Here is an 18,745-nt window from a genome sequence, read left to right on the forward strand (position 1 = left end):
CTAAATGAGATCTGTAAACTGTTCTCTCTGTAATTATACCTCAATTTTTTTCTTTTTATGGTTTTATAGGTTTATTTTCAGAGTAAAACAATTACACAATTTAAATCTAGGTCCAACAGAATTACTCTGTCAAAGTCAGCAATAATGCCAAAATGCATTCTCACTTCCGGACACTCACCAGTATCATCTGAGTTTTCTCCCAGTGAAGCAAAAGGGTCTGATATTTTATTCATATACATCTCTCTCATCTGCAATATAATCTATAATTTCTTGTGGACATATTAACTTTTCCACATCTATATCAGGAATTTCAAACCCAAATTTATTTCCCATGACCATGCTTACTCTCTACTTGGTCTAAACTGTCAAAGCACAGGTCTTTCATAAAATAAGAATTCATGGAGGGATTCTCTGGATCAATCTTGTCATAGAGTTTCAAGATACAAAGAAGACAGTCCTTGATTCCCTCTAACGTCAAAGGGATGACGTCACTATACTGGCAGCACAACTGTGTAACCTCTACCCAGCACCTGCGCAAGCACCAAGCCCGCTGCGGAGTAAGCTGCAAAGCCCCAGCCTCATCAGAGTCCCCACAGAGCACAGGCAATGCTGAGCAGTGGGCTGTGGCCAGCATGGGACCCGGGGCATCAGTGTGATGGCCAAGGGGAGGTGGCAGGCACAAGCAGATAGGACACAAGCTGCCATGGCTACCCCAACCCAGGATTTCCTACCTCAATTTTTTAAAAAGAAATATAGGAGGCCAGGTCCAGTGATTCACGCCAGTAGTCCCAGCACTTTGGGGAGCCAAGGCGGGCAGATCACTTGAGGTCAGGAGTTTGAGCCAGTCTGGCCAACATGGCAAAACCCCATCTCTAATAAAAATACAAAAATTAGCAACACATGGTGGCACACACTTGTAATCCCAGCTACTTTGGAGGCTGAGGCAGGAGAATCGCTTGAATCCAAGAGACAAAGGCTTCAGTGAGCAGACATCACACCACCACTGCACTCCAGCCTGAGCAACAGCGTGAGTGAGACTCCGTCTCAAAAAGAAAAAAAAAAAGATGGTGAGAGCAGGGGGCCAGACAGAGCAATTCCTGTCAAGAAGTTGACAAATGGAATCAAATGATGTTCAAATACAATTTCAAATATTATGTAGTTTTTAATAACTGTTTTTAAAATCCTTACGTTGTAAAAAAAAAAAAAATCCAATATTTTTGCCATGTAATTGTAACCTATGCCAAAGAAAACCAGTGAACTGCAGCCCTCTGATTAGAAAATTCTACTCTAAGCTATACAGCTGTCCATCTCAAATAATCTGCTATTCATTTCCTCTCAACAACCTAATTGAGAAAAATATTTCTGAATAACTGAACTGTTGAAGGATCTCATTTTCATCCTTAGTTTGAAATAAGCCATTAAAAACACAAGATACTTCGGTCATGAATGCTTTGTACTTCCATAACCCATTACAAACACCAAGTTAAACTGTCAGGCTACACCTCACAGTTTCTTGAAAAGGAGTTAAAACATCAGCCGGACATGGTGGTGCATGCCTGTAGTCACAGGTACTTGGAAGGCTGACATGGGAGAATTGCTTGAGCCCAAAAGTTTGAGACCAGCCTGGGCAACACAGCAAGACCCCGTTTCAAACAAACAAAAAAAGACTTACAACATCATGACATCTGTTACCATATTCTACAGAGATATTAAGAACATTGCCTTACAGGAAGTGTTTAAAAAGGTCTGCTTCTTTGATATAACTAGTATGTTTTCTCCTCAAGGATCTTGAAAGTACATAAAAGACTGCATTTCCTTTTATGCTCTAGCCAGCAAAAAGCTCAAAAACTAATTTAAGATGGAACCAACTAAATTATGCTTGTCTTTATAGCCTGAAGATCTCCATTCTGTTTTTCCACCCTTATTTCACTCCATTCATGTAAACTATTGAGTTAAGATTCTGAGGTGTGTCACTGAGTCTCAACCACATATATTTATATATTTAGCACTTCATAGTGACTTAAAAGTAATTTCAAAAGGGCATAAATAAGTGGTGTAACTTCACTGTGAATTACATAATAAGACCAGTAGAAGTAATCGTTTTTACAATAGTGGCCAACCTTAAAGATAAGTAAGAATCTGAGAATTTAAGACTGTCACATTGGGAAATGGCAAACTTTTAAAACTACAAATCTACCTCTAGCAGAGGTAAACCACTCATAAATAAGTTTAGGTTGGTCATAAGAACATTTGTTCACTGCGTTGTCTTACAACTCCTGGGCCTTGTCTGAAAACTAAGAACATCTCAAAACAGAAAGGAAATTATTCAAGTCTGTTTTTAGGCTAGAGGTGGTTTTTTACTTTATCTTTACCCAGGCTCCTTCTACTGATAAAAAAGTAAAAGTATGGAATTATACTGGCAAATTTTGTCAACAAAAGAAATGATATTTTAAAAACACTTTAAAATCAACATTTTAGAAGGCATAGATTAAAAACTGACTTTACTATAGACACAAAACGAAATAAACATCTGTGAACTGAAAATTCAAATATTCCAATTTTATATGTGGCATATGCCACTTCAACATACAAAATTACTTTTCAGTGTTAATCCTTCGATATAAGAAGGGTTAAATCTTTTGAAATTATCTTAAATATTTTTAATAATTTCTTGGTAATGTAATGTTTACCTGTATCTGTTCTGCTGTCCATTGGTCTAGGTTGACTGATTTGACCCTGGATATATGAACCCCAAGATTTCTATGAATTCCAGCACATCTGATGCAAATAAACACACCAATATTCCAGGAAGCCCATCGAGGACCTAATTTAGAAGAAGAAACCACACACACACAAAAAAAGCAAATATTAAAAACTAAAATAAACATAACAGCATATTAGAAGCATTTTCGGTTTTATATAATTAATTATAATGGAAGCTTACAGAAGTCACATGCTCAAATTTCCAAATGGTACTACTGGCAGCAGTCTGCTACATGTGTCTTGGCAATCTTCAAGAACCTTACTGATTTTACTCATTTTGCTTTCCTAGAAACTTCCCCTCCATTCTAAGATTTTAAAACTAATTTATAAAAACAGCTTCTTCACTTAGCATAGTTGAATCAAGAATAGTAATACCCTACTGTAAAAACAATTTCTTTATTAAATGCATAAGATATGCTCACAAGATTAACAATTAAATAAAAATCAAAGACGTTTCAAAAATTAAATGTAGAAATTAATAAGAAAAAGACAATCAGCCCAAAAGAAAATAAGCAAAAAGATATGAATGAACAATTCACAGAAGAAATCTATGGCCAATAAGCATGAAAATATGCACAGTCTCACTGGTAATTAGTGAAAGTGCTTTTTAACTCTACAGTTACTTCCATTTCGCACCCAGCATACTGGACAAAATTTTTTTTTTTTTTTTTTGAGACGGAGTCTCCCTCTGTCGCCCAGGCTAGAGTGCAGTGGCCTGCAAGCTCCGCCTCCCGGGTTTACGCCATTCTCCTGCCTCAGCCTCCTGAGTAGCTGGGACTACAGGCGCCCGCCACTTTGCCGAGCTAGTTTTTTGTATTTTTTAGTAGAGACGGGGTTTCACCGCGTTAGCCAGAATGGTCTTGATCTCCTGACCTTGTGATCTGCCCGTCTCGGCCTCCCAAAGTGCTGGGATTACAGGCTTGAGGCACCGCGCCTGGCCGGAAAAAAAAAATTTTAACTACTAGTACCAAGTGTTGGCAAGAAGGGGAAACAACGACAAATTCAAAAAGCCCTGTATCACCATGGCTAAATCTCAAATATAACACTGACATTAAAAAAGGTTACAGATAAATGTACATAGCGTGAAACCATTTACATAAGTTTAAAAATGTGCAAAATAATAGCATACTGCATATTAATTAAATGTATCCACAAATTTCATGAAACTGAGTCAGGTAACCTGGTGGTGAGGAAAGCAGATGTGATCAGGGAAAAGTTCACTGTGGGTTTGGAGAGCAACAGTAACACTGAATTGCTAAGCTGTATGGCAAGAATACAAACTTTTGTTTCAGTAACATATAACAGGCATATATGAACTGAGGTGTGCTACAAAATGTTAGTTCTTCAGTTCATGGTCAAAAAGTTGTGAAAAACACTGCTGAGAAACTCCCATATGAATACAAGAATACAAGTCTTAGCTGTACAATTCTTCATACCTTTGAATATATTCTTTCACAATATTTTTTAAAATTTCTTAGGATTATTTTCACACATTGCTTGTAAAATTAATAAAGTAAAAATGGAAAAATAAAAGTAGTATCTGGAAAATATGCCAAATATTCAGAATCATATTCGTAACAGACTTCAATAAATTAGATTATGAAAAATGTACGTATATGGTAAGAGATATCAATAAAAATCAAGCAGCTGGACACAGTAGTTCACACCTGTATTCCCAGCACTTTGGGAGGCCAAGGCAGGTGAAATCATTTGAGGTAAGGAGTTCAAGACCAGCCTGGCCAACATGGAGAAACCCGGTCTCTACTAAAAATACAAAAAGTAGCCAGGTATGGTGGCGGGTGCCTGTAATCCCAGCTACTCAGGGGGCTGAGGCAGGAGAATCATTTGAACCCCGGAGGCAGAGATTGCAGTGAGTCAAGATCTCACCACTATACTCCAGCCTGGGTGACAGAGCGAGACTCCGTCTCAAAAAAAAAAATAAAATAAAGCTTTTTCTAAATGTAGCCTTCTGTTTTAAGTACATGCCATTTATCTAAAGGTGACACTGCTCTACAAAACAACATTAAAGCTAATAATTACAATATACTAAAACTAAAAATAATGCCTCCCCAAATTCTTTAATTACACAGCAGGAAGATTATACACACGCAACTTATCCCCAAATATTCTGCTTTTACATTTGAGAAATGACATCCATAAACTGGCAAACATACATCTGGGACATCTATGACTACTCTAGACAGAGCTACCTTCCCCAATTACTTTCCACTCTGTCTCATCATTTCTAACACAACAATTTACAGCATAACAATCTGTTTTGAAGCTTACACATTAAGCTAAATAGTTACAGAGTAATAGCTGGTGGGTTTAATTATTTTTAGCAAGTAAATCTCAAACTAAGAAAGGTTAAAGAGACACACAGTGGGCTGGAAACAGTGGCTCACACCTGTAATCCCTGCACTTTGGGAAACCAAGGTGGGAGGATAACTTGAGGCCAGGAGTTTGAGACCAGCCCAGGTAACATAGTGAAACCACAGTGGTCTCTAACAAAATTTAAAAACTACACACCACATGTAGTGGTGAGTGCCTGCAGGTCTAACTACTTGGGAGGCTGAGGCAGAAGGATCGCTTGAGCCCAGGAGTTCAAAGTCCCTTTGAGCTATGATGGTACCACTGCACTCTAGTCAGAAAAAAAGAGGGATGGCGGGGAGAAGGGAGAGAGAAGGGAAGGAGAAATGCACAGTGAATTCTAGATCAGTTTCTCTCAAACCCTAATGTGCATGCACATCAACTGGAAATATTATGAAAATGAAACTTTAATTCTGTGGCCCCCAGAGTAGCTCCTAAGGTTCTGCATCCTAACGAGTTCCCAGTGATGCCCATGCTGCCATCTACAGTTGACATTTTTGAATAGCAAGGTTCTAGAGCATTCTCCACAATCTTTAACTCAAGCATTCAACACACTTCCTGATTTGCTTTTATATAACTAATGTAATTAAGGGACTGATAAATGTGGCAGCAGTAAGAATGGAAACGAACAAATATGAATCACCAGGAAGAACTGACAGGGCTTACTCATAGAAAACATAATAGCAAAGGAGAAGGTAGAGGCCAAAATGCAAGTTCTGCACCTAGGATATAAAGCATGAGGGTACTTGTTGAGCCAGAAAACTGCAGGAGATCCAGTGAATGCTTTAAATGATAGTGATACACCAAGATGAAAATGTCTGGCAGGTGATTTAGAATACAGGACTAAAGTTCAAACTGGATGCGTACACACACACACACACACACACACACACACACACACACACCTTCTTTTAAGATGAGAGCTGCAGTACCAAGAACAAAAAGAGCAAAATAGCAGACTACTAAATCTTAGGGAGAAAATGAAAGGCAGTAAAAGTAGAGAATGAGGTCATTACAAAGAAAACCTGTTTTCAAAAATGGGGGGCGCGGGGAGATGTCAATAGTATCAAATGTTCCAAAGAAGAGTAATTGGGCTAAGAAAGAACATCTGGATGCGGTAACTGAGGCTGAAAAATAATAGGTAACCTCAGAGATTAGGCAGAGCAAAAGGGAGGAAGCTCATCCACTCTGAATTCATTATCAGCGTCAGAGGGAGAAAGATAATTCACCCAATCTGAATTCCATTACCAGTTTATACTCTTGCACCATTTCAGTTTCCAATGCTAAACCTTTAACAGTTTCCTGTTTTCCTCTATATTAGATTACAGGAAATATTTATCTCCTGTAAATGTCTACACTCATAACAGCATGTTACACAGAATGTGCCACAATATGCATCTACTCTTCTTTCATTTGTAATTAGTTGTGTCTCCTAAAGTACATGGTAAAGTTCTTACAGGGAAGACTCTTATATAACCTTCTGTATCACCTATAGTAAGGGCATCAACTGTATAATTTTAAAAATCTGCTAGGTCTGATGACTCAGTCAAATACCCAAATGTTTTGATTTCTGGAACAACTGATTTACTATTTTTAAAAATGGAAATAAATCTGAAAACTACGGCAAAAATCACTATCTTTAATATCAATTTTCCCATTCTTCCTTTAAGTAATAAAGGCTTCTGAATTTTAGCTAGAAATGTGGCTGTCCTGATGGGAAGACTACATTTCTCAGCCTCTCCTGTAGAATGTAAACAGAAATGATATATTTTGCCATTAACCACACTGGGCCTGTGTTCTCCTGGCCTCTTCCTCTTTTCCATTTGCTGGGAAACAATAAGGAATGAACCTGCTACCCTGGATCCAGTTACAAAAGCCCCATGGTGAAGATGACAGAAATACTCTACCAATACTGGACAGTTCCTGTCCAGACCAATGTGAAGGAGAAATAAACTTCTATCCTGTTTAAGCCACTTTTTTTTTTCTTTGAGACAGGGTCTCACTCTATTGCCCAGGCTAGAGTGCAGTGGTGAAGATCTTGGCTCACTGAAATCTCTGCCTCCAAGGCTCAAGTGATCCTCCCACCTCAGCCTCACAAGTAGCTAGAACTACAGGCACATAACACCACGCCCAGCTAATTTGTGTATTTTTTGTAGAGACAGGGTTTCACCATGGTGTCCAGGCTGGTCTCCAACTTCCGAGTTCAAGCAACCCACCTGCCTCAGCCTCTCAAACTGCTGGGATCACAGGTATGAGCCACTGCACACAGTCAGTGTGAATTACATTTGAATGTTGGTAGCAGCAAACAGAACACACAAGAGATTTAACAATCCCTGATTTTAGAGCCCAAATTCTAAGAGGGGTTAAATAATAATAAAAGCGTTTTTCATCAAACGTGAGTTTTCTAGATCCAATTTAAATCACCAGTTATCCATTATGTGTCTATTTTGACCAAAGTATTAAACAAAGATGACAAAACACAAATCCTGTCTTCAAGGAGCCTGAACTCTAATAATCATATAATGGTTATAGTAATAAGTACAAATGACAGAGGAACATAGAAGAGGTAAAAATAAATGTCGGCGAACAATATTAATGCAGGCTTTATAGAGACAGTGGCATTTGATGTGATTATTATGTGGGCTGGGCACAGTGGTTCATGCCTATAATCCCAGCACTTTAGGAGGCCGAGGTGGGCAGATAACTTGAGGCCAGGAATTCAAGACCAGCCTGGCCAACAAGGCAAAACTCCATCTCTACTAAAAACACAAAAATTAGCTGGGGGTGGTGGTACATGCCTGCAGTCCCAGCTACTCAGGAGGCTGAGGTGTGAGAATCGTTTGAACCCTGGAAGGCAGAGGCTGCAGTGAGCCGAGATCCTGCCACTACACTCCAGCCTGGGCAACAGAGGGAGAACATGTCTTTAAAAAAAAAAAAAAAAAATCCTCAAGTTACAGCAGGTAAAGTCCAGACAGGGTATAAGAACATGGTAGAACAAGGTACATTCTTGGTAAAATGAACAGTGCCCTCCCATCTTGAAGAGTTTCAGCTATACTGTAATAGCCAAAAAATATAACATTGTAGTACCTGATGACTGCTAAGTTTTTATTTAAATGCTAATTTAAATTTAAATTTTGACATACATATACACACACATATATATACATACACACACCTCTAAAATTTGTATAGTACTACATGACTACTAACTTTCAGATAAAAATGACAGTTTTAAGCTATGGAAACCCTGCAGAGAGTGGAAATATTAGGTTGACTGATAAATCATTATTAAGTATAAATAATGTAAAAGACATTACATGTCTAAAAAAGGAACAGGAATTTTATTGAGATCTCAATACACTTGCCTTGTAGCTTTCATATGATTTGAGAAATAAGATAAAACTATGTGCTCTTCTGAGAAGAAATTTCTCTTCAGTTTCTGATAACCATGATGAACTAGCAAACAGAAAAGCTTTCTTAAATATATTTTATAAAGCAAATATGATGAGGAACAAAGAACTTAATGCTAACTAACAGTAATTTCCTTTTAAGACTTATTCTATAAAGCCTTCTCCAATGTCTCAAGAGCACTTTTAAAATAACATTTATCACAATGATTTACAGTTAATTGTTTTATCTGTCTTTTCTGAAAAACAGTGATCTCTTTGAGAAGAGGCACTTCATTTTATTGATCTCTGTATGTTCTATACCCAGCGCAAGGTCTGGTACAAAAATTTAAGCAATCTCTAGCTTACAAAGGATAGCTAAGACCTTGAGCCATCTGGGTTACTGCTGCCAAAACTGCTAAGGGAGTATTTTTAGAGGAAACTACCATCTTACTAAATAAATACGACATTATTCATCATATTTTCAAATACACTGTCTGGTTTAATCTTAACAAATATGCAAGGTGGGTAATATTACCACCCCATTTTTTAAAGATTGAGAAACTTAGGCCCAAAACATAAAGATAAAATGGAGAAAGCCAGCTGAAACCATGACAGAGGTAAATCTCCAAATGGAACTGTGAATACTGTGTCTCCTACTACGGTAATTCCACCATTCCAAATGAAATTCCTTTATACTGGCTGGCTGATTTTACTCTACTTTGTCAGCTTTTTGAAATGCCAAGTCACTTCCATTGAGGCTAATGATACAGGTTTAAAGATGCAAATTATTTCTTCATCTCTCCAGAAGAATCAATCCTTCTAAAATTATTATAAGTTTCTTTTATTTCTTTCTTCATAATACCCAAGATTAAAAGAAGTAAGAATTGGATTTGGTTTGGTTTTATTTGTTGGAGAGGGTAACTGCAAAGGGTAGAGAATTTTGCCCAAGGAGGAACAGAAGAGGAGGGCAAAATCAACTGAGATGTAAACGTTAATTCTTAAGGCCGCATCATAGTAGTGGATGCCCAGGGAAAGAGACACACACCAAACTAGCATAAGGATCTCAAAGAGAAACTATGTATGTGAAAATATTATCCAGGATCAGGCAGGAAACAAGGAACAAACCCTTCTCTTTCCATACCACAAGGCCCTTTGTTCTTTACCCAAGAGCACTGACTAGCCCTTCACTACTCATGGTCAGCTATACTATGGAATGGGTATGTTTGTGAACTACCAGGAAAACCAGGAAACAAATCATAAAAACATGTTTTCCCTCATGCCTGTAATCCCAGCACTTTGGGAGGCCGAGGTGGGCGGATCACGAGGTCAAGAGATCGAGACCATTCTGGCTAACACAGTGAAACCCAGTCTCTACTAAAAATACAAAAAATTAGCCGGGCATGGTGGCGGGCGCCTGTAGTCCCAGCTACTTGGCAGGCTGAGGCAGGAGAATGTTGTGAACCCGGGAGGCAGAGCTTGCAGTGAGCTAAGACCAAGCCACCGCACTCCAGCCTGGGCGACAGAGTGAGACTCCATCTCAAAAAAAAAACGTTTTCCACTTATAAACAACTTAACAGCAAACCTGCAAAAGAACCTGAAGCAGCGGATGGAGGGAGATTAGGAGTAACTGCAAACAGGCAGGAGGGATCTTTTTAAGTGATGACAGCATTCTAAAATTCTACTGTGGTGAGGGTTGTGAAACTCTGTTAACATACTAAAAATCACTGAATTATATACACTTAAAATAAGAGAATTTTACAGTATGTAATTATACAATAAAGCTTTTTTTAAAGTGTGTTTATTTAAACTTAGAAATGAAATATCATATATTTCTTCCTTTTATTGCTTTTTCCTTATTTTACCAAAAAAGAAAGAATGGCAGCCAGTACTGTAACTACCAGGTTGAAGTGAAAAAAACACTGGTTGGCCAGGTGTGGTGGCTCACAGCTGTAATACCAGCACTTTGGGAAGCTGAGACGGGCGGATCACGAGGTCAGGAGATCGAGACCATCTTGGCTAACACAGTGAAATCCTGTCTCTACTAAAAATACAAAAAAATTAGCCAGGCTTGGTGGCAGGTGCCTATAGTCCCAGCTACTCAGGAGGCTGAGGCAAGAGAATGGTGTGAACCCGGGAGGCAGAGCTTGCAGTGAGCCAAGATCGCACCACTGCACTCCAGCCTGCGCGACAGAGTGAGACTCAGTCTCAAATAAAAAAAAAAAGACAACAACAAAACACTGGTTAATTTAGGATATGGAGTCTGAGCAAATACACAGAAATGCCAGCTAAGAAGCCATTGACTCAGGTGCTATCATATTTAAAAGAGTTCACATTTCAACCCAAAAGTTTAAATAGAAGTTTCATAAATAGCATTCGGACAAAAGTTATTTTACATTTCCAAAAGGTTTCTCCTAGCAAATACACTCAATAGAATGGGAGTTCGTTAATATTAAATATATTTCATTATATAACATTTTATTAAGGAAACAAATGTTCTTTAAAATATTCCTTTTTAAGTAATCTTAAAGCTACTAACATATTTTGCTATGACCTAGTCACCTGTGGTTATCTATGTCATGTTCACGTTTTCCTGTAAAGAAGCCTTGGCAATGCTAAAAGATGACATGTAGGTATAACATTTTACAACTAGAGTTCCTGCACAACCTTAATAAACCTCAAAAGAGTTACCACATTGCTGATTAGAAGAAAGTTTCCACATACTATTTAATCAATCATTTTCTAAAATGAAGCATTAACAGAAGGCAAGTGATTGTGATCACTCAAAAAAATAAGTTCACAGAACATTTCCTATCTTGACAGGGCGCAGTGGCTCACGCCAGTAATCCCAGCACTTTGGGAGGCTGAGGCAGGTGGATCACCTGAGGTCAGGAGTTCGAGACTAGCCTGGCCAACACGGTGAAACTCCGTCTCTACTAAAAATACAAAATTTAGCTGGGCGTGTGGCAGGCGTCTGTAGTTCCAGCTACTTGGGAGGCTGAGGCAGAAGAATTGCTTGAACCCAGGAGGCAAAGGTTGCAGTGAGCCGAGATCACAATACTGCACTCCAGCCTGGGTGACATGATTGAAAAAATAAAAAAAAAAAAAAGAACATTTTCTATCTTTATTTTCTATCTTTAAAAAAAAAACCTCTCAAATACCCCAGCAAGTACAAACATTACCCATAAAACTGGATGTAATTCTTCTAAAATTTGTCTGTAACAAGACTGACATTAAATAATAATAAAACATTTTTATTTTATTAAAAAACAAAATAATTGATATTTAACTCATGGCAATCTTTTTTTTTTCAATATATTTGGTAAGAAAATTGTGTAGAACCAACCAAACCAATAACATAACAGAAAATAAAACCTTTGAAAGAAAAGTGCTAAATTAAATTATTTTAAAGCTCCCCTACTCAGAAAGACAGCACTTAAGTTGTAATATTTAAATAATTCCCTCGGAATTGCTATTTTTTTAGGAAAAAAAAAATCTGTCACATTCAGACTCAGAATAGCAGCACATGCATTCACCTCACAAAGATTTACTGAGCGTCTACTACATCAACACACTGTTAAAGGCTCCAGGGATATAGTAGTAAACTAAACAGATAATATCCAGAAATCATGGAACTTATACTCCTATGGAAAACAGTATACAATAGGCAAACATGTGAAAGTAATAGTGTATCAATGTGGTGAATTTTATGGAGAAAATGGATAGGGAGTACAGGTGAGAAAGGGGGAGGGAACGGTAGTTATCATTTGGTAAGGGAAAGTTCTACTTGACCAGTGATCTGAAGGAGTTGGGGGAACAAACCATGCAGCTATCTGGGGAAAGAGTAATTAAGGTAAAGGGAACAATAAGCACAAAGGCCTTGAAGAATGATATGGCTTCTTCACATTTGCATTGAGGCATTCCTTAAGAAATGTTTAATGCATGTTTAAGAAATATCAAGGAAAGCCTGGTGCGATGGCATGTGCTTATAGTCCCAGCTACCTGGGAGGCTGAAGCAGAAGGGATGCTTGAGTCCAGGAATTCAAGGCTGTAGTGCTGGAGTCACTGCACTCCAGCCTGGGCAATAAAACAAGACCTAATCTCTAAAAAATAAAAAGAAATACCAAGGAGGGTCCAAACAAACAAACAAAAAAGCCTATAAAGGGCCACTTTTACATCCCTATAAAATATAATAAAAGTTTACTCAGAAATGTTTTTAAGTGGTTGCTGCCCAAACAACCTATTCCCTAAGAATAAAACAGCACGATCAGCACTGCTGGGGATAGGTCCCCAAATCTGGTCATAAACTGGCCCCAAAACTGGCCATAAACAAAATCTCTGTAGCACTGTGACATGTTTGTGATGGCCATGACGCCCCACGCTGAAGGTTGTGGGTTTACTGAAGGTTGTGGGTTTACCAGAATGAGGGCAAGGAACACTTAGCCCACCCACTGCGGAAAAACCACTTAAAGGCATTCCTGAACCACAAACAATAGCATGAGCGATCTGTGCCTTAAGGACATGTTCCTGCTGCAGATAACTAGCCAGAGCCCATCCTTTATTTCGGCCCATCCCTTTGTTTACAGTAAGGAATACTTTTAGTTAATCTATAATCTATAGAAACAATGCTTATCACTGGCTTGCTGTCAATAAATACATGGGTAAATCTCTGTTTGGAGCTCTCAGCTCTGAAAGCTGTGAGTCCCCTGATTTCCCACTCCACACGCTATATTTCTGTGTGTCTTTAATTCCTCTAGCACCGCTGGGTTAGGGTCTCCCTGACCGAGCTGGTCTCAGCACAGTACATACACATAGTTCTATCATTTTTAAATCAGTGCTCAGCACATGCTTAGTAAGTATGAAAGAAAGACAAGAAAGAAAGGATTAAAGCTAAGTGAGGAAAACAATGCTAGGATTCCTCCAAAGGATGTTTTGGGCATGCGCTACTGTTCTGTCAGGCACTGGAAAGGGTCAAATGGCAAAAATAAAAATAATTTGCTCTCTACTACTCCCCACTCTCCCTAAAATTCAAAGTCAAATTGTAGAACATAGGGCAGGCAAACGTATTAACAGAGACTCCTGGCCATTAATTATCTCAGAAGGCAACCTCTTTACAAATGCTCTAATTTCAATCTAACAGTATGCTTTATTTATGTGGCACTGCCCTTCCTTAGTACTTGTAGAGCTTGACAAATTTGTTGTCCCTGACATTATTGGGACAACTGATGAAATGTAAGTTCTATAGATATCAATGATAATTTCCTGATTTTAATAAATGTACTGTGATCATGTAAAGTCTTTGTTATTAGGAGATAATATGGTTTGGCTGGGTCCTTATCCAAATCTCAACTTGAATTGTATCTCCCAGAATTCCCATGTGTTGTGGGAGGGACCCAGGGCAAGGTAATTGAATCATGGGGGCTGGTCTTTCCCATGCTATTTTTGCTATAGTTAATAAGTCTCATGAAATCTGATGGGTTTATCAGGGGTTCCCACTTTTGCTTCTTCCTCATTTTCTTTTGCTGCCGCCATGTAAGAAGCGCCTTTCACTTCCCACCATGATTCTGAGGCCTCTCCAGCCATGTGGAACTGTAAGTCCAATCAAACCACTTTTTCTTCCCAGGCTTAGTTATGTCTTTATCAGCAGCATGAAAACAGACTAATACAGTAAATTGGTACCAGCAGAGCAGGGCGTTACTGAAAAGATACCCAAAAATGTGGAAGCAAATTTGGAACTGGGGAACAGGCAGAGGTTGCAACAGTTTGGAAGGCTCAGAAGACAGGAAAATGTGGGAAAGTTTGGAACCTCCTAGAGACTTGTTGAATGGCTTTGCCCAAAATGCTGATAGCAATACAGACAATACGGTCCAGGCTGTGGTGGTCTCAGATGGAGATGAGGAACTTTTTGGGAACTGGAGTAAGGTAACTCTTGTTATGTTTTAGTAAAGAGATTGGTGGCATTTTGCCCCTGTCCTAGAAGTTTGTGGAACTTTGAACTTGAGAAAGACGATTTAGGGTATCTGGCGGAAAAAATTTCTAAGCAGCAAAGCATTCAAGAGGTGACTTGGGTTCTGTTAAAGGCATTCAGTTTTATAAGGGAAGCAGAGCATAAAAGTTTGGAAAAAATTTTGCAGCCTGACTATGGGATAGAAAAGAAAAACCCATTTCCTACGGAGAAATTCAAGCCAGTTGCAAGTTGCATAAGCAAGGAGCCTAATGTGCATAAGTAGCAAGGAGCCTACAAATCATTTTCCTAGAACAAATCCTTTTCTCTCTAACCCCATACTTTTCTTGCTAATTTCATCTACTACTGTTAAGAGTCCATAAGATATCAAGATATTAATCCCCATGACCATGGAGAAAACGTCTCCAGGCCATGTCAGAGACCTTCACAGCAGCCCCTCCCATCGCAGGTGAGGAGGCCCAGGAGGAAAAAGTGGTTTCATGGGCCGGGCCTATGGTCCCCATGCTGTGTGCAGCCTAGGGACTTGGCACCCTGTGTCCCAGCATCTCTGCTCCAGCTGTGGCTGAAAGGGGCCAATGTACAGCTCGGGCTGTGGCTTCAGAGGGTGGAAGCCCCAAACCTTGGCAGCTTCCACGTGGTGTTGAGTCTGCAGGGAAACAGATGTCAAGAACTGAGGTTTGGAGACCTCTGCCTAGATTTCAAAAGGTGTATGGAAACGCCTAGATGCCCAGGCAAAGTTTGCTGCAGGGGCAGGGTCCTCATGGAGAACCTCTGCTAGGGCATTGTGGAAGGGAAATGTGGGGTCAGAGCCCCCATTGGGGCACCCTAGTGGGGTCAGAGTCCCTACTGGAGCACCGCCTAGTGGAGCTGTGAGAAGAGGGCCACCATCCTCCAGATCCCAGAATGGCAGATCCACTAACAATTTGGGTCATGTGCCCAGAAAAGCCACAGACACTAAACACCAGCCCGTGAAAGCAGCGGGGAAGGAGGCTGTACCCTGCAAAACCACAGGGGCAGAGCTACCCAAGACCATGGAAACCCACCTCTTGCATCAGCATGACCTCGATGCAAGACCTGCAGTCCATGGAGATCATTTTGGAGCCTTAAAATTTGACTGCCCTGCTGGATTTCCGACTTGCATGGGCCCTGTAACCCCTTTGTTTTGGCCAATTTCTCCCATTTGGAACAGGTGTATTTACCCAATACCCATACCCTCATTGTATCTAGGAAGTAACTACCTTGCTTTTGATTTTAATTTACATGCTTATAGGCAGAAGGGACTTGCCTTGTCTCAGATGAGACTTTGGACTGTGGACTTTTGGGTTAATGCTGAAATGAGTTAAGACTCTGAGGGACTGTTGGGAAAGCATGATTGGTATTGAAATGTAAGGACATACAATTTGGCAGGGGCCAGGGGCAGAATGATATGGTTTGGCTGCGTCCCTATCCAAATCTCAACTGGAATTGTATCTGCCAGAATTCCCACGTGTTGCAGGAGGCACCCAGGGCAAGGTAATTGAATCATGGGGGCTAGTCTTTCCCACGCTATTCTCATTATAGTTGATAAGTCTCATGAGATCTGATGGGTTTATGAGGGGTTTCCACTTTTGCTTCTTCTCATTTTCTCTTGCTGCCACCATGTAAGAAGTGCCTTTTGCCTCCCACCATGATTCTAAGGCCTCCCCAGCCATATGACCTGTAAGTCCAGTTAAACCTCTTTTCCTTCCCAGTCTCGGGTATGTCTTTAACAGCAGCGTGAAAACCGACTAACACAGGAGACAAACGATGAAATATTCAGGGATATAGGAGCATTTTGGCTCTAAGTTCAGGGGGGAAATGTGTGCATTTGTACATATATATAAAGGGCAAAGAGAATAAATGTGGTAAAATGTTACCATTTGAATCTGGATGGGAGATTCAAGGGTGAAAGAGACTACTGTATTAATATAGTTTCCTTCATTTCATTCTTGATTCCATTTATAAAAATAAATTAAAAATGAGAACACTTGTAACCATTCAATAAGACAATTATAATAAAAAGAATTTTTTAAAAAATTATCCCCGTATCCACACTATGAAGATCAGTTTCATCATTTGAAAATACAAATATCACCATCTACTATACTCAGGTAACTGCTATGAGTATCAAAGGACAAAATACATATAATGAAAGCACTCTATAACTACAAATCACTTGCATAGAACAAGTCCTTTTCTCTGTATCGCATACTTTTCCTTGCCAATTTCACCTACTACTGTTAAGAGTCCATAAGATATCAAACCTTTAACTCCAAAAATCTACATTTCCTTAGTCATGCAATTCCACTGATTTATATGTTACAAAATCATTTTTCAAATAATGTTTTTATCATAATCATTTTAAGGAGAAATCACACTTTAAAAATACACATTAATTATTGGATACTTGTCAAGATGAGAAAAACAAGAAAGGACTTTTTAAAATAAGAAAATGTGGTGTATCTCTAGCCTTCATCCCTTCTCCAAGCAACACATTCTTTTTTTTTTTTTTTTTTTTTTTGAGATGGAGTCTTACACTGTTGCCCAGGCTGGAATGCAGTGGCACGATCTCGGCTCACTGCAACCTCCACCTCCTGGTTCAAGGGATTTTCCTGCCTCAGCCTCCCAAGTAGCTGGGATTACAGGTGCCCACCACCATGCCCAGCTAATTGTTTGTATTTTTAGTAGAGACGGGGTTGGACCATGTTGGCCAGGCTGGTCTCGAACTCCTGACCTTGTGATTCGCCCGCCTTGGCCTCCCAAAGTGCTGGGATTATAGGTATGAGCCACTGTGCTCAGCCCCAAGCATCACATTCTTATAACCAACTTGGATAATGCCAATTAAACACATCCAAGACGAAATTCATTTCTCCATTGAGCCCTCCCCTCTCTCTTCCTCCCTCCAACATTGCTTTTCCACACTCCCCCAACTTAGTTGGTGATGTAAGGGGAGAAATAAAAATGTCATTCTTGCTCCTATCTTTCTTTCATTATCCTTAACCATTTAATCAAGCAAACATCTTGATTATTTTATCTTCTCTTTCCAAATTCATGACTTTACCCTCATCCCACCTGGACCTCTGCCCCAATTCAGGATCTCATTAGCTACAATGTCCTCCTGGTTCCAAACACTGCTTCTCAGATTCACTAACCCATCAGATAAAATTTAATTTAACATGCATACGTACACATGTGTGCATGCCTGGTTACCAGCAAACAATACAACTTTTTAAGTTGGAAGGGGAAAAAAAAACACCAAAAAAATTGGAAGGGGAGCTTGTGAAGCTTGTGGGGAGGAGGGAATAATAATAAAATAGTCATTTTATTTTAGTCATTGCTGCTATAAAAATCTGCTCTGTGAAAACCGGCAAGTGACAATTCATCTAACTTTTTCCTTTCCCAATGAACAGCACTAAAATAGACATATAATATAAACTTCCTGAAATTCCATATATTATTTTCTCATCCTCAAGTATTTAATCTTCTAAGAGAACATACCCAGGAAAAACAAGAACCAATTCTTAAAGATGCCATGCTAGTAAAACATATTTTTTTTTTTAAATACTCCTGGTTTCTATCTGAATGGCATAACCAGAAACAAAACCACCTAAAAACATGATCTGAAAATGTGTTAGCAGTGACATCAGCAAAAGGATGGAAAAGGAAGCCTGTGGCTTTACTTCCTCCCACAAAAGCACTGAATAAACATCTATACACAGATGAATTTCCTCTGAGAGAAAGCCAGAAACTAGCTAAGTCTCCTATACATGGGACAACTGAGAAAACATCCACATCCAAACAGGTAGAGAAAGTTTAGACACACTTGCACACAAACCCCTCCCTGCGCACTGTGCCAAACAATCATGAAGGAATCCCCAATACTCAGCTTCTAACTAAGGAGTGAAGGGTTGGAACATGCATATAGTGACCCAACTTTTGCAGTTCTCTTAGAGGATCTGGCTCCTAAATCACCTAGCTCTAAGAGCAACAGGGTCTTGGTATTCATGAGTTTTTCTGAACTGTGGACGACAAGAGACCGTGCAGTCTAAATAAGTGTGCAGACATCTGCCACAGATCTTCTCTCCAGCTTAGTGTGGAATGAATGGGAGATAAGCCCTGGCTCTCAGCTTCTCCGTAAAGACAGAATGAACTGCAACACACATCTAACACACCAATCTTCCCACCTGCATCTCAAGAAACTGGCTTCTAACTCATCTGGCAGAACCTGGCACACCCTAATTCC

At 39.4% G+C, this 18,745-nt stretch overlaps 1 protein-coding gene across 6 annotated transcripts in view; it reads right to left on the minus strand.

Annotated features, from left to right (window-relative positions):
* The window catches only part of SMAP1 (small ArfGAP 1), a 185,648-nt gene that overhangs the window by 114,658 nt on the left and 52,245 nt on the right, over window positions 1-18,745 (minus strand). For 5 of the 6 annotated variants that reach the window (XM_023195145.2, XM_023195147.2, XM_023195146.2 and 2 more), the window contains exon 2: window positions 2,691-2,824. The exons of the other annotated variant lie outside the window; for it this stretch is intronic. In XM_023195145.2, coding sequence (XP_023050913.1) covers window positions 2,691-2,824 — 134 coding nt within the window. The remainder of the gene's footprint in view (window positions 1-2,690; window positions 2,825-18,745) is intronic. 6 annotated transcript variants of the gene reach the window in all.

The sequence above is a fragment of the Piliocolobus tephrosceles genome, chromosome 5 (genome assembly GCF_002776525.5).
Source record: "Piliocolobus tephrosceles isolate RC106 chromosome 5, ASM277652v3, whole genome shotgun sequence".
NCBI lineage: Eukaryota > Metazoa > Chordata > Mammalia > Primates > Cercopithecidae > Piliocolobus > Piliocolobus tephrosceles.